At 46.3% G+C, this 26,766-nt stretch overlaps 3 protein-coding genes across 3 annotated transcripts; 1 reads left to right on the top strand and 2 right to left on the bottom strand.

Annotated features, from left to right (window-relative positions):
- Positions 1-4,726: 4,726 nt before the first annotated feature.
- On the bottom strand, positions 4,727-14,734 carry LOC311358260 (junctional adhesion molecule 2A-like; the record flags this gene model as incomplete). The annotated part of the gene is given in 11 exon segments (XM_084478258.1): positions 4,727-4,909; positions 5,077-5,122; positions 5,220-5,238; positions 5,715-5,825; positions 6,224-6,332; positions 6,893-7,074; positions 7,504-7,653; positions 8,339-8,449; positions 8,908-8,934; positions 8,937-8,972; positions 14,710-14,734. Coding segments are annotated over 11 exon segments (855 nt in total). The 3' UTR covers positions 4,727-4,870.
- A 2,222-nt stretch (positions 14,735-16,956) lies between these two features.
- Positions 16,957-18,489, top strand: LOC311358258 (protein-lysine methyltransferase METTL21C-like; the record flags this gene model as incomplete). Its single annotated transcript, XM_084478257.1, has 4 exons — positions 16,957-17,065; positions 17,354-17,517; positions 17,632-17,749; positions 18,050-18,489. The coding sequence occupies 4 exons, from the start codon at positions 16,957-16,959 to the stop codon at positions 18,487-18,489; spliced, it is 831 nt and encodes a 276-aa protein (XP_084334383.1).
- A 1,150-nt stretch (positions 18,490-19,639) lies between these two features.
- grk1a (G protein-coupled receptor kinase 1 a) lies at positions 19,640-24,797 on the bottom strand (the record flags this gene model as incomplete). The annotated part of the gene is made up of 7 exons (XM_084479020.1): positions 19,640-19,932; positions 20,480-20,681; positions 21,224-21,348; positions 21,501-21,584; positions 21,690-21,847; positions 22,443-22,570; positions 24,102-24,797. 7 exons carry the CDS (start codon positions 24,795-24,797, stop codon positions 19,640-19,642), a joined length of 1,686 nt encoding a protein of 561 aa, XP_084335146.1.
- Positions 24,798-26,766: the final 1,969 nt, after the last annotated feature.

Raw genomic sequence — 26,766 nt, 5'->3', positions numbered from 1 at the left:
AAGGAGATAGGGTCTTCATGCGCTGCATGCATCTGCTCTGCGGTGCGACGAGGCACCCAAATTGAGGAAGGTGGACTCAAAAGCGAGAACAACACCACCTAATCTGGACAAATTCCCCCCTCAGAACATTTGCATTGAGCCCCCATAAGCCCCCACCCCGCTGGGACTGTTCTGATGAGGTGGCCATACATTTAGGAAGTCTGACTCAAAACCAGAACAGCACCACCTGATCCGGACAAATCCCCCCCTCAGAACATTTGCATTGATACGATTTTCATAACACCCCCCCCCCCCCCCCTGATGGGCGCGCCCCAGAGTCTGTTTGTGTGACTAATGAATTGTTTCGTCTCGCCATTTTGAACCTTTGATGCATCTCCCCTTTGTCGTGGCGCCTGCAAGCTGTCTGCGTGTTTGCATTAGAGCGTGCACACGCGTGTGTGTGTGTGTGTGTGTGTGTGTGTGTGTGTGTGTGTGTGTGTGTGTGTGTGTGTGTGTGTGTGTGTGTGTGTGTGCGCGTTGTATTCATGGGCTCTGAGTGCTCTCGATGCACGAGGCAATCAGAGCTCATCATGGCTGCCACTTTGTCTAACACGGTGTGATTGTGCCAGCGCTAAACATAAGCAGGGCTCTCAAAATGGAGGCCGTTAACCACTTATAGAGCCCCCCCCCCCCCCCCTCCGTGTCTAGAGATGGTAACCCTGATCTGGGGAGATGCAGCGATGGGGAGGGATGGGAGGGTTGTTTGCCGCAGCAGGTGAGCTGTAATGGAGCCTCGGAGCCCTGCTCCTCAACGGGGAGAGAGAGATGGATGGAGGTCTTTGGGAAGCGTTTAGACGTGTCCAGGCCCATGGCGGGGATCTTATCATCCCAGAGACCATGAGGACAGGAATTCAATAACTGGCTTTTGTGCTGTAAAAATGCACTCTTCCCAGAAGGACCCATCAGCCCCCCTAAGATAGTGCTCTCTCTCTCTCTCTCTCTCTCCATCTCTCTCTCTCTCTGCCTCTCTCCATCTCTCTCTCTCTCTCTCTCTCTGCCTCTCTCCCTCTCTCTCTCTCTGCCTCTCTCCCTCTCTCTCTCCATCTCTCCATCTCTCTCTCTCTGCCTCTCTCTCTGCCTCTCTCTCCATCTCTCTCTCTCTCTCTCTCACCCTCTCTCTCTCTGCCTCTCTCTCTGCCTCTCTCTCCTTCTCTCTTTCTCTCTCTCTCTCTTTCTCTCTCTTTCTCTCTCTCTCTCTCGGGGTGGGAGGTTAAAAGCATAATGCAGAGTGCTGGAAGGTTGTTGGTGAATGCTAAACAGTCCTCTTATCAGATTGCACGATGCGATGCGACTCCTGCCGCGTGGGAGTGTCGGTATTGACAGGGCGGCGGTGACGCAGCGGCGGGGGGATCGGGGAGCTTTTAGAGCACGGGCACCTCCAATGATTTCAGGGCACAACAATCTCGTTATGTCATTCAGCTGTGGAGTACTATTGAACACTGTCACCACGAGCATTTTAGCCACGGAGAACAAGTTGTGCTGTGATTAATTGCGGCTGAAATGAACACCAGCCAGACGACCAGATGCTGCCGTGTACGCTGCAGAAAGGGAAAGTCTATATTTATTTGCAAGGGTCGTCGTTTGAAAGACCCTTTCCAGGTGTTTTGTGATGATACAAAATAAATATACAATTGGCTGGTGTGTGTGTGTGTGTGTGTGTGTGTGTGCAAGCGTGTGTGCTTGGGTGCACGCGTGAACTGTCTCGTGTGTATTCTCCTGCAGGATTGCTACTCAATTTCGCAGTGGGGCCTTTGTGCAATGACAATAAAAGGAATCTATTCATAACGCTATAGCTTCAGGGCACTGGAAAGCATGGAATGTTTCATCGCCGTCAATAAACCACACAAAGACATCTAAGGGCACCCTATACATTCCGATGTGTTTATCTGATCCCAACTCAGACACAGACAGTTCTCTGGTGGTAGAGGTTGGGTAAGTTGGGTGGTAGGCACGCGCGCGCGCGCGCGCACACACGCACACACACACACACACACACACACACACACACACACACACACACACACACACACACACACACACACACACACACACACACACACACACACACACACACACACACACACACACACACACACACACACACACACACACTATGGCCCTATGGCCAACTCATGAAAGCTCTTACATTTGCAGTTTTATGAACGCTGCGGACGGGATGTCTGTGGCGACACCGTTTGTCCCTTTGGTCAAATGAAATGACCGCTCATCGCCAAAGATGTCGCCAAAGAGAACCAAACGGACGTTTTCGATATGCAACTTCAATGCGTCCTTTCCCACAAAATGACCACTCAACCCCCATCATTTACCTTTTGAGTCAAATTGCGGTCCTGTGAATGACTACGAAGTTGCTGAACATTTCTAGAACTTTGGTGACAGATTCGCAAAGTGGAGTCACAAAGAAACGATAAATAAATAAAAAATAGACCATTGTTTGTGTTAGGGGAAGTGACAAAAAGAAAAGTATCAGTTGGTGTTGTTTGTGCTGTGAGATGATCTATGTGGATTGTGACAGCGTTTACAGTTCCCAGAGGAGCTGACATTGCGTTCCGGGATGTGGATGGATGAAGACGACTTACTTACTTACTGACGGAGTTTGTCAGCGAAGGGAGGAGAAGGCCGCTAGTAGGCCGACAATAACGCCCAATTTAACTGCATCGTAGAAGCGCTCAGTAAACAGCGGATATGAAGGGCTTCAATTTATGGAAAACCAGAATAAGGGGGGGAAACAACCACAATGTGGGTTAAACAATCGTCCCTCTGTTCGACGCAAATAATAGCTAGAGACGACGAGCGCCCCGCAGCTGTGTTGCTGTGCACGGTTGTCATCAAGCGTTAAGACCAGTAAAATGGGGACATCTAGCGGCGTGTAGAGGAAATGACTGAAATCATCCAAATGGATAACTTTTTATTTCAATTTGTTGAAATTTTAATCAAAAATATAAATATATAAAAGCAAAATCAGTGTGTAAAGACACCTGTTCATCTTTTTTTTACATCATTCTCACACAAATGTGTACACGTCAAAATAAATTGGACACAAACCACTACAAGCCCTGATTATGAGAAAGGATCTAATGAATTATGATATCTCAAAATTAGTGTCACAATATAACAAACATGTTCGTAATAATATATGTGGGAAAAAAAAAAAACGTCCGTAAAATCAAAGCCTATAGACATGGAAGATACATAGACTGTATTGGAAGCTATGGTCTGACCCATGACGACATGTATCAGTAGTTGGCCAGTAGGCGGCGATATATACACGTGAGCTTACCTCGATAGGCCAATATTAAAAGTTGAAATGCAAGAAATATCCTACAAACGTAGAAAAACATTGTATGAACGAAAGAGTGAGAGATTAAACAATATACAAAAAAAAATACATGAATGTTGTTTTGTAGCAAACATCCAATTGGGACATTACGACTGAAGGCACTCTGTTGTGTCAGTGTTTTGCATTGACGAGCCGACCAGAAAAGGTCAGTCAAAGGGCTTTTTGGCAAACTATACCCTATCTCTCTCACTGTTACTGTCGTCTTTCCAGCAGTCCACCAGTGTAACAGTGAGCAGCCATCCAGAAGAGGGTGTGTGTTGGTTGAGCAGCAGTGCAGATACTGGTCCAGTTATGAATGTAGAGAGGCTTAAAGGTCCCATGACATGCCACCGTGCAGGTGTAATGTGATTAGCCGTTACAAGCCGTTTTGAAAATCGGGCTCTTATAACATCACAAGTGGGCGTGGCCAGGGCTAATCACACTCACACATGGTGGCATATCATGGGACCTTTAAAGGAGAACTGAATCCCAACACCACTTGTAGATTGGTTTACATTAGAGGACTCCATTGGATGAACATGCTATTGCATGCGTAACCTGTGGTTACTGATACGGTTGATGCGACACACATGACCTCTCCTGCGAGATCCCCCGCCAACACCAGCCTTTAAATGGGACATATTATACCACCAGGTGTGAGTGGTATTACAAGCCGTTACAAGCCGTTTAAAAAATCAGCCTCTTCTGACATCACAAGTGGGCGTGTCCACCTAGATGTGTGACGGATAGATGCGCAACGTTTGCTACAGTCCACTGGGTAGCCTGGTAGACTGATCTATCCAGCACACATCTAGGTGGACATGCCCACTTTTGATGTCAAAACGGCTTGTAACGGCTAATCACACTCACACCTGGTGGTAAAACATGTCACCTTTAATTCCGTTTCCTAGCTGACAGGTGTGTCGTATTGACGTGTAATTAGCAGTTGACCGGGTAACCAAATGAATGTTTAACCTGGGCTAAGAGACGGTCATGAAGTGTAGCGTTAGTGTCTACCGCAATGCAATTTCTAATCGCATTAGAACAAATATGACGTTTTTTGATGAAAATGCACTGATGTCCCTCTACCCGAAGTCCCGCCCTGTCCCTCACCCCCGCCACTGAACCAATGTCAGCAATGAAGTCCCGTTCCCTCCCTCATTGCTAAACCCTTGAAACTGAAAGTCCCGCCCTATCATGAACCCCATGTAACTGAACGTCCCGCCCTATTATTAACCCCATGTTACTGAAAGTCCCGCCCTATTATTAACCCCATGTTACTGAAAGTCCCGCCCCTTCTCTCTCAGCAATAACGCAGATTTAGAGCACCCTGTTCCGTCGGGAGATAAGAATGCCAGGGTGCGAGGTTAGCTTGACCAACAGAGGGCGCCATCTACAATGCAAACCGAGCGACGTGTGATGTCGGTGTTTGGGTTCGCCGTGAAGCACTGATGAGGGACGGACGGGGGGAGCGGCGAGCAGGGGATCTTGACCTCAGATCATGAAGGACTGGGTGTGTTTGTAGTTCTTGGGCTGTGAGAGAAGCGAGGAGAGACGTACGATCGGTGAATCACTTCCTGCAATCAGTCCCAGGCCATCGCATTGTGTACTGCTTATCATCAAAGACCCAACCGACAACAACAACTGATAAACGGCCGGACCCCAAACATGCGGCATCTGAGCCGCGTTTGATCACTCACGTTGCGGGCCGGAGGCGGCGGCGGGGGGAGGCCGTAGGGCTTCAGGCTGTAGGGAGGAGGAGGAACAGTTGAGGACCACGGCTAACACGGTTTGTTAGCGACATACGTAAGCAATACTCAGCGTGTGAGGCTGCAGCGCTTACCTCTTCTCCGGCTTTTCTCCTGTTTGAACATAAATGGAGGAAAAAAAATAAGAAGAAAAAAGGCAGGATTATTTTCGAGAAACTCCAAACGTTTTTTTTGTCTGTGGTGTGCACACACACACACACACCGTCACTACAACTCCAGAGCATGCTGTAACGCACACACCGAAAACATGTGGAGACTAAACACATACATGTAACACACACACACACACACACACACAGTAACTACAGCACACTCTGTATCTCCCCCTCTCTCAAATACACACACACACACACACACACACACACACACACACAGTAACTACAGCACACTCTGTATCTCTCCCTCTCTCAAATACACACACACACACACACACACACACACACACACACACACACACACACACACACACACACACACACACACACACACACACACACACACACACACACACACACACACACACACACACAGCCCCAGTGTTCAAGCGGCGGCAGCAGTTGTCTACTTACGCCTGCAGCAGCCGTGCTGGCGGCGACAGAGACACACACACAGACAGGACATGAAGAGGAGCAGGAGCAGGCCCACCCCCCCGGCCACCAGCGTGGTCACACTCAGCTGGTCTGCAGCGCACAGGGAACCACAGCGTTAACACCAGTAACACCAGTAACACCAGTAACACAGGTCGGTAGACACAGAGGTGAAGACACGGGGAACCACAGAGTTAACACCAGTAACACCAGTAACACCAGTAACACAGGTCGGTAGACACAGAGGTGAAGACACGGGGAACCACAGCGTTAACATCACCATCAGTAAAACACCCCCCCCCCCCCCCCCACATTTACACGTTCAATAATATCCTATTTATACGCATTGATAAAGCAAAATGAACAATAAAGAACTCTTCATTCAATGAATCTCAGACTCTCAAAGGCTCTCAGTTCTCACGTCTTATGTCTATGTGCCTGCCAGGGCCTCGTCCTCCCCCCCCCCCCCCCCCGGCCGGTGGTGCACTCACACTCGACGACGGCCAGGTGCTGAGCCACGCAGCTCTTGGGCGAGCCCACGCTGTTGGACGACTCGCAGCGGTACATGCCGGCGTCTGAGGTGGACACGCTGTGGAACTTCTGCTCCGGGACATCACAAAGAGAGAGGGGGGGGGGGGGGGTTTAGTGTGCTCTGTAGTCTGTAGTTTGTAGTGTTTGTGTGTGTGTGAGTCATGCGTGTGCTCACATTAATGTATAAGCACGTGTGTGATTGTTTGGTGTTATATGTCTTTAGTATTCTACATTATTTTCAACACTGTGCGTGCATAAATGTGTGCAAGTGTGTCTGTGTGTTGTGCTTACCAGCGTTCGTGTGTGTGTGTGTGTGTGTGTGTGTGTGTGTGTGTGTGTGTGTGTGTGTGTGTGTGTGTGTGTGTGTGTGCTCACCAGTGTGTGTGTGTGTGTGTGTGTGTGTGTGTGTGTGCTCACCAGTGTGTGTGTGTGTGTGTGTGTGTGTGTGTGTGTGTGTGTGTGTGTGTGTGTGCTCACCAGCGTGTGTGTGTGTGTGTGTGCGTGCGTGTGCTCACCAGCGTGTGTGTGTGTGCGCGTGCGTGTGTGCGTGCGTGCGTGCATTGTGCTCACCAGCGTGTGTGTGTGTGCGCGTGCGTGCGTGCGTGCGTGTGCGTGTGTGTTGTGCTCACCAGCGTCCCCTTCTTGGTGTCGGCGCTGTAGGCGGAGTCTGTGGAGGCAGCCAGGACCTTGTTGTCCTTGTACCAGCGGTAGGTTGCCGGGGGAACGCTCAGCGTGTCCCTACACACCAGCTCCAGGTCCGACCCCGCAAACACGGTGCTGGGCACCTCGCAGGACGGGACGTGGGGGGGCACTGCCGGAGGAAGGGGGGGGGGGGGGGTGGAGTTAAAGCAGGGGCGATCATGGCTATGAGGTCGGGGATCTCTACAACATCTGGAGGTTCAAACAGGAAGGGTGCACATGTGATTGGATGCACCCATTCCTGACTGCACACACAAATTCATCTTACTTTGAGTCTGCCTTGTGTATGAAAAGTGCTATATAAATAAAGTTGCCTTGCCTTGCCTTGCCTTACACACATGCACACACACACACACACACACACGCACGCACGCACGCACGCACGCACACACGCACGCACATTACCCACACAGTACATCTCACCTCACACAAACGTAAAAAGAGACTAACCCTAACCCTCACACACAAATGGAACTGCACACGCATATGAAAAAAAAAAAACGTAGGCACACATATAAACACACACACTCACACGTCCTACCGAGCACGTTCAGGGACACGGTGGTCTCCCCCAGGTTGACGTGATCCTGGCTGGCGGTGACCTCACAGCGGTAGTCTCCAGAGTCCTTCTGGGTAATGGAGTGTATGGTGAGCGTGGCCCCCTCCATGCTGGCGCGGCCCACGTACGACCCTGAGGGGCGCGGGGAGACAAAGTGTGTGTGAAGCCCTCTCTGAACCCCGGAGGTCCGCGTGGGAGAGAAGCAGCGCAGGGGAGGAGGAGGATATGAAGGGTTTTAAAGGAGAATTCTGGTATTTTGCACTTTGAGCCCCCTTTCTGGGTTGTCTGGGTTGACACTGAAGTTTTGACGACTGGTCCTGTCTCGGGTATCTCCGGTTCTCCGTCTCAACAGTAGGGCTGGAACCGAGCGGCCCTTTCCGTCTTCCAACAGAAATCAATGGGATTTACAAAATGCCAAATAAAACACAACAGAAACTGTATTTCGCTACGATACTTGATTTGGAACATCAACGAACGCCACTAACCACTCGGTGAGTTGCACATTTCTGAAAAGAAACGTTTAGGGTTGTTTTAAGGACAGGTTTGTGAATGCCCATAGCCAGCCATTCTGAAGCAGGCAGGGGCGATTCTAAATGAGCCAAATACCCGAGACAGGACCACTAGTCAACATTTCGGTGTCAACCACTCTATTTCATCCTAGACGGGGGGGGCTCAAAGTGCAAAATACCGGAATTCTCATGTAAGGGGAGGGGGAGGGGGTTTGAGAGACGGAGGAATCTGAAAACAAGGAGGGCAGATAACGAAAGAATCCCTGGAAAGTGCGGAGGGGTTTGGTGGGTCAGAACGGCCGGCTCACCGCTGAAGCTCCCATCAAAGTACACAAAGGTGACACCCTTCCCCTTCTTCTTCCACTCGATGCGGGGGTTCTGATCCTTCTCCGTCTTGAACTCGCAGGCCAGCACGGCGTCTACGGGGGGGTGGGGGGGGGGGGGGGGGGCACAGGACAGGGGAACACCGCAGGGTTTGGTTTAGGAACACAGACACAGCCAAACCCTAGGCTCACGTATGTTGAACAGTTTATGGGTTATGGTACAGACCATAAGGCAAGGACAAGATTGAGAAGAGGGTTGTTTAATTACCACTTTCATCAATTAATAATTCAATTATTAAAAATTAGCAATAAAAACAGCCTAATAATGATAATGATGATGATGTATGATGACGATTTTGTCAACTACCATACTTTAGGACAGTCATTATTTTCTTTCCTTATCTCTCATCATCATCATCATCATCATCATCGTGAAAATAATATTATATATCAACTTATGATATATAATATTATAATATCAACAAAACTGAACCCCTGCCACTGAGCTCACTATTTTCCAAACCCTGGCTCCGGACCGGGTGTCCGGTGCTCACCTGTGTGCTCGTGGACGTCCACCTTGGCTTGCTGCTGGTCACCGTCACAGAGAGGGAGGAGGGGGCTGGGGGGGGGGGGGGAGAGGACGACATTACACTGCTGTTCATCCTGCTACAATACACACTATAGTAAGTCAAATATAAGTATTCCTTCAAACACACATTCAATTGTTTTTTCTTATAGATCGTTATCATAGTTAACTAATGGTTGAGTCTTTAATGTCTCCCGACTCCCACTACTTTAAGAGAGACATTTGTTTGACCAACCCTCACCCTAACCCCGACCATTTTCTTTGCTCCTCTCCTTTCTCTTCTTTATTGCCCGACGGTTAACCTCAGCATGGCTCTACACGTTCCAGGGGGCTTTGCGGGGAGATAAGGCAGACGGGGCGGGCAGGGCAGACAGGGCCTGCGTCCAGGGGTCATGAGAACAAGGCTCCCTGGCACGGTGACGTATAGCTCTACAACCCGCTCTGAAAGAAACTCTCCCAGAAAGATGGGAGGAGAATGCTGTTGTGTGTGAGCACATTCTCACACACACACACATACGCACGTACACACGCTGGTGGTACCAGGAGCGGTGGTGTGTAAGAGTGCAGGTGATGTATGGACTCACACAGCTAGTTTATCCTGACCGGATGACCTCCGCTTGGATTCTCTCCTTTACACACACACGCACACACACACACACACACACACACACACACACACACACACACACACACACACACACACACACACACACACACACACACACACACACACACACACACACACACACACACACACACACACACACACACACACACACACAAGCCCATTTAAAACCGATTTGTGTTAATGGCTGAACATTGAGGCTGAGAACAGGGAATGTGTTATACTGTGAACATTTACTCTGGTTTAATGAAAAATGCATTCAGATTTTAAATTAAATGTGTTTTGTTTGTTTGAATGTATGTGTGCGTGTGCGTGTGTGTGTGTGTGTGTGTGTGTGTGTGTGTGTGTGTGTGTGTGTGTGTGTGTGTGTGTGTGTGTGTGTGTGTGTGTGTGATCCTGCAGACCTACAGAGCTCCTTTATCACACAGTAACCCTATCCCCCTCAGCTGGCGCAAAAGATTTCCAACATAATCACACGTGTTCATAGCGCTTGTCAACCCATCTCTCTCACACGCTGACACACACTCACACACATACATGAATGTACACACATATACACACACTCACACACGCTTATACAAACACACACTCTCACACATACACACACTCTGACACACACACACTAATATACACACATATACACACAAACACACACACAAGCACACACAGACACACACGCTTACAGAGTCGCTTACATGCACCCCCTGCAACAGTTGTGCGATGTAAGCTGCATGTCATTATTGTTACAACACATGCCTGCCACTTAGGGTCGCCTCCTAACCCTCTTCAAACGCACTTTTAAGATAATACTGCAGTTTGATTTTCATCTGCCTGTTCTCAATCTTGACCGGCGGCGGGGTCAGGCACGGGCTATCTCCTCGACTGCAGTTAAAAGACCTCTCAGAAAAAAGTGTCTCAGAGACGTCTCCTCCTGGGGCACGGTCGATTCATCTCATCGTGTTTTGGATCTTGGTTCACGGACAGCAAACAGCATCAGACTGGCTCCCAGTGTAAACATCCGCACCCCCCCTCCTATCATCATCAATCACTAGCCCTCCCCTGACATCACACACACCAGGGCATCAAACTCATGGAGATAAAGTCACCCACGCACATGATTCGAGCAGGTCCAGCGGCTACACTCGTTTAACGATGTGCATTTTGCATAATTATAGTAAAACTATTTCCACTGTTGTAATCCAATAATAGAAAATGTCACTCTTTGCATGGATTTTATGCAAAGCCTTTAATAGGCTTATATCATTATAATGATTATGTGCATTAATTATAGGCCTTCTGATTAGAAAGCCTTGGCCAATCATCACTTAGGCAATTAAGCGTCTGCTGTTTTAATCAGATATTTACATACATTTGTAGAGGAGTAGAAGTAACAGCATGATACGTCAATTTTCGACGTAAAATTACTACTATTGTACAATAACTGTAATAATGGTCCTATATCTCCTTTTATATCTTACTCTGGTAGCAGCGCGATGAGAAGCGGTATGGCCAAAATCTTCATGGCATCCATATTAAATACGTCCACGAGTGAGGGAAGTTGAACACGCTCCAACTGTTGAGAGGCTGAGTGCGCTCCGACCGCGATGATGCAACTGGAGTAGTGGTCCTGCCAGAGCCGCCGCGCGCTCTTTAAAACCTACTGATTGGAAGCGCGTACATGTGGGACGGCGCGCCTCGGGAGGTCGGAAGTGTTCTCAAGTGGCAGGAGTGACCTATAGCCCGGTCTGGGGAGGGCGGGCACGTTGACGTTATCCCGTTCCTCAAGCATGCACGCTATGGATAAACAAGTAAGATATTCGTTATTGGACGTGTGAACACCTCGGTTCGTGTTTGGCTCTATATTGCATACGTTTTCGTGTAATTGTATTTATAGTCTGCATATTTATTCCGGGAACCGAATTTACTGATTTCTAAATTTAGGCTAATTTAAAAAGACAGGGATAAAAAGATAGCATTTCAGAGAGCTAACAGCACGTAAGACCCAAATACATAAATAAAAGTTAAAGTTTAGGCCTGGATTTCAAGTTATTGTTTTGGGCATCAATGTTAATTAGGAAACAAGCAACTGATAAACTATTCAAATGGCATCATTTGTTTCTAAATGTTAGGCTATGTGTAGAAACGCCTTTTCAATAAGCACATATGGAAGAATAAAAGAAAATACACCTCTGCTGTCGACAATTCAGTGTGCAACACATGGCTATTGTTCTTTGGGAACAAACTGTTAGGTTGTAACTGGAGGCCGTTTGAGGGGGGGGGGGGGGGGGGGGGGTGGGGTTAGAAACGAGCAGCTGGGCCAGCTACTGTGTCCTATGTTTTTTCAATATTGTGGCTATTAGCTTTTCCATCATAAGTGTCCCCACACACACAAGCGCACATTGTCACTGCAGGGCTTGTGCGCAGCGCAATTGTGGCCCCCACATGCACAGGCCCCCGGTGCATATGTCCCCCTGCGGTGTAGGCTGTTGGACGCTACACTTGTGCAGACGGGACACTCAGGCTGACAGGAGGGCACAACAGACCTTTAATCAGAGGCACCTGTCTACGTGCCAGCTGCCACGAACAGTACCCCCGTTGTAACATATCATGTGCACGCATGTGCTCACTCGTATACTCGGACACACACGAGAACAGACGTGCACACATGGACACACACACACACACACACACACACACACACACACATTCAAGCATGGCCCCACACACACACACACACACACACACACACACACACACACACACACACACACACACACACACACACACACACACACACACACACACACACACACACACACAACTGAAAGCGACTTTTCCACAGCTCAGGTCAATTATATTTTCTTGCCGTAAAATCGGTTTTATAAAAAGGAGTCCGATGGTCGGGTCATCTTTCAAGACACACACGAGGCAGAGGATGGAAAATGTATATATACGGACATGTGACACGCATATCGACGTCTGAAACACATCCGTAGTGTCACTGTTCTATCTGCAGAGAGCAGTTGAACTTCCTAGAACAGAAGGGTTGACATGGACATTTGGATTAATGCTCTTTCTAACTACAGTGTTTGAAGTTGTGAAATCGTAGCTTTTGGAATTCGGAACAGAGTCATAGGCTTAACATGTGTTTTACTTTCACTGATTTAAAAGTACATGTTCAAACAATTAATAATAATAATAATTTGTTCTTAATAATATTCTCAACGTGCATTATTATACATTTATATTGACATTAAGCTAATTTTTTTGCAGTGGGACTATACAAGTTGATCTTGACGTCCCTCAATATTGAGTTTCAACAAAAAGTGACGGTAGAAAATTGGGGTTCTAGGATGAATAGAAATTATTTGTTGTATTAGATTATTGCCACAAGGGGGCTCTCTTGCACTGGTATTTACTCAAAATACGCTGATGGACCGGCTGCCACAAATTAAATGTTCTTTTGGGGTTGGACTTTAAACCCATTTCTACATTTAAACAACAGCGGGCACTTCATGGGAATCTCGATCCATTGTATTCGGAAAGTAGTGAAATGAAACTAAATAAACAAAAAGTTGCTTGAAAATGCAAACGCAAAAAGAAAGAGTGTGTGTGTGTGTGTGTGTGTGTGTGTGTGTGTGTGTGTGTGTGTGTGTGTGTGTGTGTGTGTGTGTGTGTGTGTGTGTGTGAGAAAGAGAGAGAGAAAGATACGAGTTGGTGTAACCATGCTTCTCTAATCCCCACTGGTTGGATCCCACCAGCGCTTCTGTTTTATTCATATCTCTGTACACCTCATTTATATTTTTATGATCACATTTACAAGGAACACCGAACCAATATCCCCAATCGCATAGGCGACATTCCTTGTGTTATGCAATGTTTGATATAGCTTAATGAATACAAATACATTTAAGAAGGGGGTAAAAGAGGGTGACTATATACCTGTGCGCTCTGTCCAGTGGGTTCCTAAAGCACTACAACATAGTAACCGCACACCTGCTCCCAGTTGAGCTAATGAGCCCCACCAGCTGGGTACAAAAGGCCTGCCTGAATCAGTTGGGACCGGTTTGGTCTGGTTGTTACAAAGTTACTCATACAATAAAAGCCCCTCATTATTCTCCATGGGGGTACTCATTTTTCCTGTGTGGTCGACCAAATCACAAGTGCATTTCTGTTACAGTCAGTAATAATAATAATAATTATGGAACTGTCCTGAATCAGTGTGCCAAATTTCACAACTTTTTACCATTTGGTTCTATGGGCTGCCATAGACTCCCATGGCGGAATAATAATAATAATAATAGGAAAACTTACAAAAACAATAGGGTGTCTCGCAGCTTCGCTGCTTGACCCCCAATAATAATAATAATAATACATTGGACTTATGGCGCCTTTCAAAACATCCAAGGTCACCTTACAATAAAAGAAAATAGAAGTAAGAAATAGTTTATTAGCTAAGAAAGATTAAAAAATAAATAAATAAATAAGATAACAAGCCAATTAAATGCTAATGGGGGGGGGGGGGGTTAAAGTTTATAGACTGACTTGAAAATGTGAGTTTTGAGAGTAGTTTTGAACTGTGAGATGGAGTCAATCGCACGAATGTGAGGGGGGAGTGAGTTCCAGAGTTTTGGTGCAGAATGGGAGAAGGCCCTTGCTCCCATTGTAGTGAGTCTGATGTTTGGCATTGCCAGTAGTCCTGCTGTTGATGACCGTAGTGAGCGTGAAGGTGTGTAGGTCTGTAGGAGTTGTGTGATATATGAGGGGCGAGGTTGTGAAGGGCTTTGAATGTCATCGGAAGGACTTTGAAGTTGACCCGTTGCGATATGGTGAGCCAGTGCAGTTGAATCAGCAGGGGTGTGACATGTTCGGTGGACTTGGTAGCTACGGGTGATGATGCGTGCAGCTGAGTTTTGGAGAAGTTGGAGTCGGTGGATGAGTTTATTGGGGATTCCTAGCAGGATGGCGTTGCAGTAGTCGATGCGCGGTGTCACCAGGGTGTTGACAAGCACTTCAGTGGAGTGTTGTTAAAGTGCAGGACGCAATCTGGAGATGTTTCTGGGGTGGAAATAAGCCGTCCGGCAGACATTATTGATGTGGTATTGATGAAAGGGTACTGTCAAGAATGACTCCAAGGCTCTTTACCTGTTTGGAGACTAGGCACATTCATGGTGAACCCCTTTTAATGTAAGATAAGTCATAATAAGCACAAGTTAGGTTTAAACTTTAATTTTTCTTCTTGTCTTACATCTTGCTGGTTGGACGGAACTGTGACAGCAGCCCTGCGACCCACTACCGTCCTCAGCGAGAGTCTGTGCCTGTGTGGCTCTGACCCGGGCTGCAGTCATGTGGACGGGGGAACAACAGGGACACAGACCCGGGCCAAGAGACACTCCCAAATGAGGTCGCGGTGAGGCGCGCGGCCCCCGTGCATACCGTCCACTCTACCTATGACCCGAGGCTCCCAGGCATCTGGCCTAATTCCCCGGGATGACAGAACACGCGGGAAGTACTTAGCGGGCGATTCTCCACTCGCTCCCATTGGTCGATTGTGTTTACTCCCATGGGATTTCAGTGTCCATTGTTGTCCTGCTGCCTAGTTTCCTTTTGTATCCTGGTGCCGTTCTGCGTACCTCTGAAAACACGGCGTTGATGGCCACTGGATTGCAATCGCCACCCGTGCTTTCCCATTAGCGGGGATTAACGGCCATCAAGTTGCGCATTAACACACTTTGGCCACGCACCGCCGCCAGATCCTATCTGGACCCGGGGGTGACTCACTTTCCACTGGCCCTAAATCGAGTCCTTGTATGACTCTCTTGAATAACAGGAATAGGATTATCGATTCCAATTGTACTATTTCATAAACCGGGCAAATACCCGCACACATACTCACACACAAATACACATATTACAGGACTACAGGGATACACACACACACACACACACACACACACACACACACACACACACACACACACACACACGATTACTCACCCCCCCCCCCCCCCCCCCCCCCCCCCCAAACACACACACGCATGCATTATGTATACAAAACCCATAAGGCATTGACACCAACAGACATACATAACACTCACTCTAAAAGGTCAACTGATACTGATACACTCTAACCCTATAGCTCATATGTGGCTAGCATAAGCAGTGCACAGACATACTGTTAACACTGGCCCATGACTTGGCAAAGAAAACATCCCAGATAAACTTTGTGGTTATACTAGGACACACTTTTGTGAGATCGAATGCCCAAACTATTATTAACGATTGACCAGCTTCAATGTGTATGACATAGATACTTTGGCATGTTATTAATAGAATGTGCCAGTGAATAGATACAGTAATATCTAAATCAGGTAAATACAGTGTAACCACCCGCTAAGCTGCTCACCTTTCTGTGTGTGTGTGTGTGTGTGTGTGTGTGTGTGTGTGTGTGTGTGTGTGTGTGTGTGTTTTGTGAGCATTTAAAATACACACCTGTTTGAGAGTGTTTTGCGTGAGTGAGTCCCACAGCTGAGCCCATAGACACACGTAATATGCGCTCATAAAATGGAATACCTCTGTACATTCTAGGTGTCATAACGTTTTTTTCTGCTGCATGACTGTGCAGTGGTTTCGTGTGTGGACCGAGTTGGCTTTCAAAATGTATTATTAATACAGTACATGGGGTACTCGGGATGTTGTAGTGAACCACTATTACCAATATACTGCATACCCAGAAACAGAAACAACTTATTTGCATGTGTGTGTCCACATGTGCATGTGTGGGAAGAATGGAATAACTTCAGGTTCATCTTCCACCCATTGTCCATGGCCAGTTGTCTCTCTCTTTTCTCTAAGCCTCCAGATCCCTGGTCGGTTGTGGGGTGTGTCGCTAATAATGCAGCCTCCATAAAACACAGACAGAGGAGGACTACAGAGTGGAGCAGGAAGAGCAGAGGAGAGCATCACCCACCGTCAGCATCAGGTCCTTCATAACGGTATGTGCCACATTACCACAGATATAACGGCTTGTTTAGAAACTCTAACTATAACCCTATGTCTATACAATTATGTGTATTGTACTTTACTGATGTCATTAATACTAATGTTAGACCATAGAATGTAATCATGGATGTTGTGGTGATAACGTCTGAGACAATTACTCCTGGAAGTAAATGCAAATGAGTACAAATTCCAAAAAAAGGTTGAACCTTAAAAGAAAAGGTTGTATCTAAAGTAAAAGTCTTAATCAATATATAATAATAATATAATTATAATAATAATATCTTGATTCCTTCACAAATACTTAGTGACAACTTGGAATGTATCGTCTTAAACGTTCAATCTACAAACTAAACACGAGGGGTCCTTCCTTTTGACAGTATCTTAGTTATCATGGAAAGGACCCCGCCTGTCATGCAAGCTGCCCACCTCCAGCCCTACCTGGAGAGCGGACCCCGTCGGGAGCAGCCCTCTGTGCTGGACCCCGGCGGTGGGGAGGAAGGTGACGTGGACATTACCAGCCATATTCAAGCAATATCTCCCTCAAAGATCTCCCCCGAACTCTGGTTGATCTTCGTCTGCTATGGACGCACTGCCCACAACAAACACCAACATCCTGCCTGCCAGTGTGCGGGACCAGCGGTTGTTTTGGGCTCTTTTGGGGTGAAGTCGGGGGGTGGTGTTTGTTGGGGGGGTTATTGTTTTTGTTGTTTATACAGCTTGTAATGTACACTCCCACCTGGTGGTATAATATGTCCCCTTTAAGGGATCTTCCGCCTCTCTTCCACAGCAAAGAAGGACCGTGAGCGGATGTCGGGCGAGGCGATGGACCGCAGGAAGGTGTGGGAGCCCAGTGTTTACTACGCACTCGGGAAGGAGTCCTTCCACTTCGCCGGGCATGACATCAGCATCCGGGAGTCCATGGACACGTATGGTGCTCTGATCTGGCCTGGGGTGAGTTCAGCTGCTGCGCTACTCTCAGATTCCACCCCCGCTCCGGGTTGTTCATCTTCCATTGAGGAGCGCGTGGTGGTGGTGATGATGGGGATGGTTTTGTTCTGTGTGTAGGCGGTAGCTTTGTGCCAGTTCCTGGAGAACAACCAGCAACAAGTGAGTCTCATGGATAAAGCGGTGCTGGAAATAGGAGCTGGGACTGGCTTGCTGTCCATCGTGGCCAGTCTACTGGGTAAGGCTGCTTCGACGAGTTGGACAATGTATCGGATGGACCACTATATTTGTATGTTTGGGTGGAATAGTCTTTTGCCGTTCTTTTTTGGTCTTCTTCAGGATTTCACTCTGTAGTCTCTTTGGTGTTCACTTTTGTTAGGATCTTAGGTGTTCTCCTCTCCCCATCTGCACTGTCTTCACAATGGAGTGTGTGTTTCACATGAATTAATATCACTCTCTATGGGTGTTCTTCAAAGCACTATCATCGCTAACAGATTGGCTAACAGATGGTTTGCCTCTCGTGTGCGCGGCTCTCCAGGTGCCTGGGTAACAGCCACCGACCTGCCCGACATCCTCTCCAACCTGACCTTTAACCTCACGCGGAACACCCGGGGCCGCGCCCGGTACACACCGCAGGTGGCCGCCCTGACCTGGGGCGAACACCTGGAGCGGGACTTCCCCCGCAACGGCTGTCGCTACGACTACATGCTGGCGGCAGATGTGGTCTATCACCATGACTACCTGGAGGAGCTGCTGGCCACGATCCGTCACTTCTGCCACCCGGGGAGCACGACCACACTGCTGTGGGCCAATAAGGTGCGCTTCCAGACCGACCTGTGGTTCATAGAGCACATGAAGAGCAGCTACAACACCACACTGATCTGCGAGTTACCACAGCAGGAGGTGAAGATATACCAAGCCACGGCGAAGGAGTGGCCGGGAGAGGGCACGCATGACGGAAACGGAATCCGTCCGTGACGCAGCGACGGATTGATCGATCATCGATTGATGGGTGGACAGATGGGACACTGGATGGATGGATGACAGATAGGGTAGATGGAGAAATCAATATGAAATGATTGGGTGGATGAGAGATTGGATGGCTGGATGAATCCACATGAACAGGTAGCAAAGGAAGATGTTGATATGAGATCAGGTATGCAGTCTGTGTACAGGTGAAGGCTGTGTTTGTGATTCTACAAGATGAGAGGGAGCACAGGGACTGAGGATTCTCACATCGGTTGGATCAGCTCTGATTCTACGTCTACGTGGGTCTAGCATCAAAAGAGCTGAAACCTCAATGAGACCCACCAGAATAAATAATGGTTGAAGTGAGGAAGCAGGAAGTGAGCACTTTTATTGATATATACATTTAAACATTTTCATACAATTGAAGTTTTTGTTTTTTTTCATAAAATTTTAGTTTATGTACTCATCTGCTTAATTTTATAAACAAATTGCTTTGCTGGAAGAAAAAATATTTTCACATTTAGCTTATAATACAACATACTCAATACACTCAATATACTGCAAATTGTAACATAGTTACAATTATTAACTTACAATTAGTAAATTAGTACAATTAGTAATCATAGTTACAACTATGATTGCAAAACCTGGCATAAAGTATTAATTTCACACAGAAATATAAACTTAATGAAAAGTACTGTATTTGTGGTCTTTGGTAGATATTTCTCAGTGGTGGTAAGGAACTGAATTAAAAGCTAACAGTTTTTGTCATTACTTCTTACATTCACCATAAGCATGGGTCATATAACCTCATCTACAAGCCACACCTAAAAACTCTAAAAACTTAAAAGCATCACAATATATACAGCTCTAAAAGCATATCTTCACAACCTGGTTGAGTGGAGAGAACAGAAGGGATCATCTCCTACATCAAGACCTCCCCTAAACAATTTCCATGACCTAAAACTCTAAAAGAAAAAAGCAATCCATCTCTGAAGCAATCTGGCCTTTCCTTTGAAATGTCTTGAGCAGAAACCATCCTACTTTCCAGGTCAAATAACCATAACACCATAAATAAAACCAAGGTCCAAAAGAGACTTCTGTAGTTCAGGGGGTATTGAAAGGCTCAGCGTTGCACGTTCAACCCCTCACTGGGATCCTACGCCACAGAGCAGGTGGAGGACTTTGGAGGCTGTTCCAAGATGGACTCCCTGCGGAGGTCGTTGGGAACAGCCCCGTCCACGCCCCAGACGTTGAGCTCACCGTAGATGCCTGTCTCGATCATCTCCTCCTGCCAGGGGATGGAGATGTTCCCTGAGGAGAACTCGTCGAAGAAGGTCTTGTCCGGGTCTTCCAGGGTCACGCCCTTCACAGAGGAGAAGGCCCCTACGTCGTCCAGGCTCTTGGCGTACACCACCCTAGGGTCTGGGACGAAGGGAGGGGAGAGTAGACCTGGGACCAGGAGAAGCACAGCTTTAACATCACCATCGTCAGCATAAGATGAGGATCTGTGATACCCCGATGCCTGGGGTCCAAAATTAACACCAAATTTACAAACTAAGACAATTGCTTGGCTGGTCAATGTCTAGACTCAGGGAGTTTTCTTAAAAAATTAAAGGCACAGTAGGTAGAATCTAGTGGCATCTAGCAGAAAGGACTTGGCAGAAATGGATTATAATATTCCATTTGTAGTTTTGCAGACTAAAATTTTTTTATGAATCATTCAAGGAAGCTCACTTGGCTACTTGATTCTACAGTAGACCAAGGCATCGTTTTGGAAGTACCTACTGGCACCTTACAGGCCAGTTTAGGCCACTATAGCTTCTACGACATTGGAAGCTTCTACGTCATTGGAAGGGTAGAGGTGGCAATCTGCAACTTCACGGGTAGATGCGACTAAATCCTAAACAATGCAGCTTTCATTATGGACCCTGAGACATAGAGAGACATTTCTGAGTTCTTAGAAAGTCAATTTCTGAGTTCTAAGAAAGTTCCGTACCCTCGTTCAGCTTCCTCCAATTGATTTCACTAAAGAAAGGGTGAGCCCTGAGCTCGTCACAGTTGTTGTCCTTGAAACCCATCCTCTTTTCCACCTCTTTGGCCATCAGTGCATCGCACAGGGACTTGGAACTCTCACTGAAGTCTTCGGGATAAGTCACGACCCTGGTCAGAATGCGTTCCTTCATTGCGTCGCGTTCAACCTGAGCAGAGACAAAATGGAGATGGAACGGATTCGAGGGAAGGGCCAGGCAGACTGAGAAAGACAAAGGTTTGGCAACGCGAAACAACTTTTTACAAAAGGGTCTCAGTGGTGACAGTTGGCGGTACAAGGCTGGGACACAAGATGAGACAATACAAGATAAGATACACTATATTAATCCCAAGAAGGGAAACTGGAGAAATGTCTTTATATCAGAAGAATTGGACGGTGCTTCACTGTGAAAGTCTGTGGACAATTAAAGGAAATTTGAAGTGGACATGTGGAATCATATAAGCTCGACTGTAGTGCCCCACACTATGTTCTTTGTGTTGTTTGTGTTTTGTACTTAACGTAAAAATACTATAGATGAAGAGTAAAAAAAAAAAAAAGAAGGGCAACTGGGAGCCACCAAATACATAAGTGGCATATTGACAACAAGCAAGACGGAAACTCACAGACAAACATCTCAAAGTAAAAACAAGACAGAGGGATGTAGGGCACTATTTAAAACCTGACTCCATTCAGATATCTCAAAATGAATACCTTCTCTCCTCTCTCCCTGAATGGATTCTTGGCCGCCATGAACTCAAACAGCGTCACGCCGAGGGTGAAGTAGTCCACGGAGGTGTCGTACTTGTCCCCCTTCAGCATCTCTGGAGACATATACCCTGATGGGAACGATGGGGTACAAAAGATCTTTACAAAAGGCTGACGGCCAACACTTCTCAGGGAAGGTTGGTCCAACAAATGAAGCCGGGAAATGGGTGTGTGTTAAGTAATGGTGTGGCTGGATATCTGCGTGGGTTGGGCAGAGACAGACCTGGGGTTCCAGCATAGCCTTTTGTCTTTGTCTTGCCTTCTTTCAACTCCACGGCGAGACCCAGGTCGGATATGCGCACGTTCCCTGGTGAAAGTCGCACATAATCCAATATTCAGACGTTATTTGTGAAGGTATGTGTAGAATACTACATGACATATACACACACACATGCAAACTTTATAGCAGTACCTTCGTTGTCTAGCAGAACATTTTCAGGTTTGAGGTCCCTGTAGATGATTCTCTTCTGGTGGAGGTGCTCCAGGCCTTGGATGATCTGGGCAAGGTAGAAACAAGCTCTGGTCTCGCCGAACCCTGGGTTGTTCTCATCCACCAGGTAGATGTGGTACCTGCCCCATTGCCAGAGAGGGAGATTGAAGTCATGTCCTTTTGTGCCACACACATCAGCCCAAACATCTGTCAGATAAAACCATGTTAGGACGCGCTGTATGGTGCTTTACGCTGCAAAAAATAAATAAACTCAAACACTGTCATTAATATTACTATGTAAATGCCTGACTTAAAAACATGGCAACCGTCACAAAAACGACAAAATGTATGGACTTACTGATTGAAGCTAGTATTATTGTAATGCCTGCAAGTGTAATTATATTGTGCTGAATACAGCTAATATATCACTTAAACCGGCTGTATGTATACACATAGTACCATATGAGTTTAATGGTAATTAACAACTTTTTGTGGAGGCGTATGCAAATTATTGTGTTTTTTTTTAATGTAATGGCGTGCAACAGAATATAATAGTAGTTCAAATGAGTATGGGCATTTTAGTGCCGTTCAGGATTAGCACATTAATAAAACTGGGGAGGGAAATTCATAAAACGTTTTTTGGAGCACCTGTCGATGGCCACCAAGGCTCAATCCTATGATGTGGTTGTTGATTTGTGTTTGATTTAGGCTTAGTTTGCTTAAGTTATAACGTACTTGAGGTCTCCTCCGTTCATGATGGTCATGACAAGACAAAGTTCGTCCTTTGTTTGGAAGGCGTAGGCCAAGGACACAATGAAGCGACTGTGGACCCTGGCAAGAATTCTCTTCTCCACCATTGCCCCCTAGAGGTGAAACAAAGTAATAATAAATGATGACGATAATTTATTACAATACTTTTAAACATTTAAAACATTTGAATGTTTGTCTGTTTAAGAAGATTGTTTAAAATACACTTTTGTTTATATCCCAGTGGCATAAGTGTTGAAAGTATGGTAGTATGGTGCTGTTAGTAATGAGGATGAGTGGATGAGTGAAATAATATTGGAAATAAAAAATATAGGCCTATATTTTTGTTAAATTTCTGACTTAGTTAGTTAGTGTCCGCTTTTGTTAGCAATATCTAGTTTTACAACGATTATATACATCTCAATAGTCACTGGTTGCGAAGTATTGCCACAGATTTTCACAAGTCTTTGTATGTAACACATGGGCCTTTTAGGGCGTTCTTTGTTTGGAGGGATCTCTAACATTTTACCAAAAGGGGAAAATGTTTTAATGCAAAGAGAACACCATATTGGGCAATATGTCATAAGTGTTGCTTTAAAGCAACAATTCCAAAATGTCCCACATCATACAACCACCCTAAATTCGCATTAGCTAAGCAACTTCTTCGGGGGAGACAATTTGGGGTGAGATGCAATCGATAACTTTTTTTCATGGCTGATTAATTCGGACACAGCGTATTTATCGTATGCCTCCCTGTCGCACATAAAGGGCCCGTGCGTAAGCGTCTTCAATTAGATAAGTAGGCCTAGATATTTTTTTTATAATTACATTACAACGTGTAAGCATGTGCATCGACGCTAATATGCGCTTGCATCATCCGCACATCACCTTTCGAAAGAAATAAATTCCCCCGCGCATGCCCAGTGGGTTGATATTCTATTAAGTATAAATTAAGTTGGATAAGACTGCGGCGCGTGTCTTAAACCTCAAGTCAAGGGCAAGAGCGAACATGGCCAGAGTTACAGTCAGAAGGGCTTTCCACTAAAGCGATCAGTATTAAATCTGTTTAATACCACGGGCTAAGGCCCCCAGAGATATAGCCAGGGACAAAGATGATTATCACAGGACAATTGATTATTGGAAATTGTTTCAGAGCCGTAGCCGGCCGTTTTGATTGGTTGGACTTTTAAGAAGATTGCGAGAAGTTTTGCCTACATTTTAGAAAAGAAAAACGATTCTAGTGAAGTAGGCTGCATTTCACTTTTATTCTGTTTGTATCTAAATGTCTAAAGAGATAGCACCCATTTGAATAAAATGATAAATGCATTCATTAGAATATTAAAGCGCTAGAAGTAATTTACTTAATGGAAATACTAATGTTTAATGCAGCTGGCCACACCACTTCAATAGGCTATTTAAAAGTGCTTCCATCTCGAAAAAATCCCTGAACAACCTCAAGAGCCCTAATTCTCTTCACCCATCATGTCATAGTAGCATACAACTTGGTCACTAGGGTTAGGTCAAGGGTATGCACTACTAAGGACAATGAGGGTAGGCCTACTTATAAAATGAAAGCCTGATACGGCATTGGATGATTGCAGTCAAGTATGAAAAGAGAAAACTGCAGCTGATTTTTGAGTACATCACCTCGTTGCCTTTACGTTTCTTCAATCGTTTCTTGTTCAGCTTCTTACAGGCATAAAGTTTCCCGGTGGCTTTCATCTGACAGGCAGAAACTTCCCCAAACCCGCCTTTCCCCAGCACACGGAAATCCAGGAACCAGTCATCGTCCATGGGCTGCATCTCCAGCCACTTCCACTGCAGGAACCTCTTCAGGTGCAAGCTCTCCAGGAAGAAGACGTAAGGGACCTCGCGGAGGAAGTTCAACACGCAGGCCAGCGCTGGGGCGAACAGCCCGTCCCCGGCCTCCTGTTGACCCTCCTTCACTTTAGCTACGAGGTCTTCGGGGAGAATAGGGCAGTAGTGCTTGGCAGAGGGTTCCATGTATCTCGTGTAGATCTTGGCGGCCTTCTGGCTGAGGTCAGCCTCATCTGACAAGTCGTACGCCTCGATGTCCTTCCACAGACGCACCGGACCATTGTACTCCAGGGTGGCGTTCAGGAATTCCCTGAAGAGGCGTTTGCCTATGGGCTGCTCGATGCACACAGAGTCAAAGGTCAAGTCGAGCGTGTCCCTCAGGTCCTCGCACACAGTGATGTGGGGGAGCTTGAGACGCGAGTGGTACTTCTTGTCCCGCGCAGCCGCCGCAGAACCGTCGATGCTCCCACGGGCGTTGATGTAGGCGGAATTTGCCACCACCGTGGTCAGGGCTCCAAAATCCATGTTGTTGGCCGGTTACTGTGAAGCCAATTTGAGGACGGACATACCTACACAAAAATAATGTTGGAAGGCGGGGGGATTGGTCATCTAATTCGCTGGGGTGCAAGGATGAAAAAGCAGGTGATGTGGCCAGCGATGCAGATTACAAAGAAATGACAGAGCATACGAGGAGTGCATGCGGTGAAAAGGGAGGTCCGAGAGTCTGAAATAGACCAACGTACTTGACAGGGACACACTTCAGCATACACATCCACATAGAAGGGACACACACAATCACACACACACCTGCGTCAACACCTTTCAGTAATCCATTAACACCCTAATGCCCTCGACACAATGCGAGAGCTCGACCTAGGGAAGTGGTGATACAATACATGCACTGGATTATTACTGGTCAGCCAAGCGGCACAACATGTAACAGCGACAATACGTTGGTCACTCAACTGATCTTTATATAGGAGGCAGTTTCTGCAAGTAGGTCTAATGAAAAAACTAAAAACACAAATTGATTGCCTTAAGTCCAAGAAAGTTACAATACAATGTTTACAAATTTGTGTGATAAATTGCTTGGGTATGCAATAATTGTAAGACATGTAGGACAAAGACCGCTCTGATGCCTGATGGTTATTAATCATATGTAACCATTTATAATGTAGATGCTTTCTGTTCAGTGTGTAAATTGCCTGGTATTCAATCTGGTGCCTCAAGACAAAATCATTAACATTATTTAAAATAAAATAAAGTTGTCCCAAACTGGTCATTAAAGTTTGAGTGCATGCATAATATATTTAAAATCCCATTCGAGCTTCAGCATAAATCATAACCAACACTGAGTTATGAGCAATGGTTGGCACTTTCATCTTGTTTATATAGGGTGACAACAAAATGCATGGATGCAAAGTTATTAAAACAATCTATATTTAATTTCAAACTTATATTAGATTACAGAAAAAGGTATTTGGAAGAGTCCGTACATGTGTTGCTCAGCTTTAAAAATGAGATCTTTTAGGGGAGTACATAAAGACCTTCACAACCACATATATCATACATCGATAGTTTCCAGGTCTACCTTTGACCACTGGCCTCTAGAGGATACTATAAGCTACAATCATCATAGGGTCCATATACGTAATAACAAACAAAGCTTATCTTCCTATAGGGAGCCTGGGTTTTGGAGGTCTGTACCTTGCTGGTGTCGTTTGTATGTAAACACTAACAAGGTGTGACGGGGCGGTGAAGAGAACTCCTCATCATCTCCAGTATACAAAAGTAAACAAGCAACAAACTGAAAAAAAACAAACTCATGAAAGCAGCTGCCTACAGAACAGAGGGAAGTCAGCCCAACACAGTGGGGGGTGGGGATGAAGAAACGGCTGGAAATAAAATCGTCCAAAAAATAAAAAAGTAAAAACACTAAACAAAATCGAAACTGAAAGTATCCAACACGGGTCAATGGATCGGGCCCCCATCGTGGGACACCATGGCAACAATTGAGGCTGGATCCACAGAGTTGTGCTGACACGGCAGGTCTACGCAGACACTTTGGCAGCCATCGTGGAACACTGAATCACCATCCCCCTGACGTCTGCCAAAATGCGATCACAACATAATAAGATAACTATTTCACACGGTACACTATACATTCTCCAACAGCAGTGGGTTTGAAGAAGGGTGGAGGAAGAAAGTTGGGGGGGGGGGGGTGGGTGGGCGGGGGCTTTTTGCTTGTCTTTATTTTTGAACTGGGATGGCTTATTGAGTAGTTGATTAGACATACAAGGAGAAAAACAAAAAGACTTCTGCACAGTGCTTCTGCCATGCACCAGAGTGCCCCCAGAGCTGTGCTGCAGGTGCCCATGTGATTCAGCAGCCACACACACACACAGAGGGAACGACGCACCTAGTGTTCACCTCATGTTTGATCTACACCCCTGAGAAAGCCAGGCCGAGCGAATACAGGGAAAGAGAGAAGGTG

The sequence above is a fragment of the Micromesistius poutassou genome (genome assembly GCF_964030765.1).
Source record: "Micromesistius poutassou genome assembly, chromosome: 14".
Lineage (NCBI taxonomy): Eukaryota > Metazoa > Chordata > Actinopteri > Gadiformes > Gadidae > Micromesistius > Micromesistius poutassou.
This window is presented reverse-complemented; position numbering and strand designations above follow the sequence as displayed.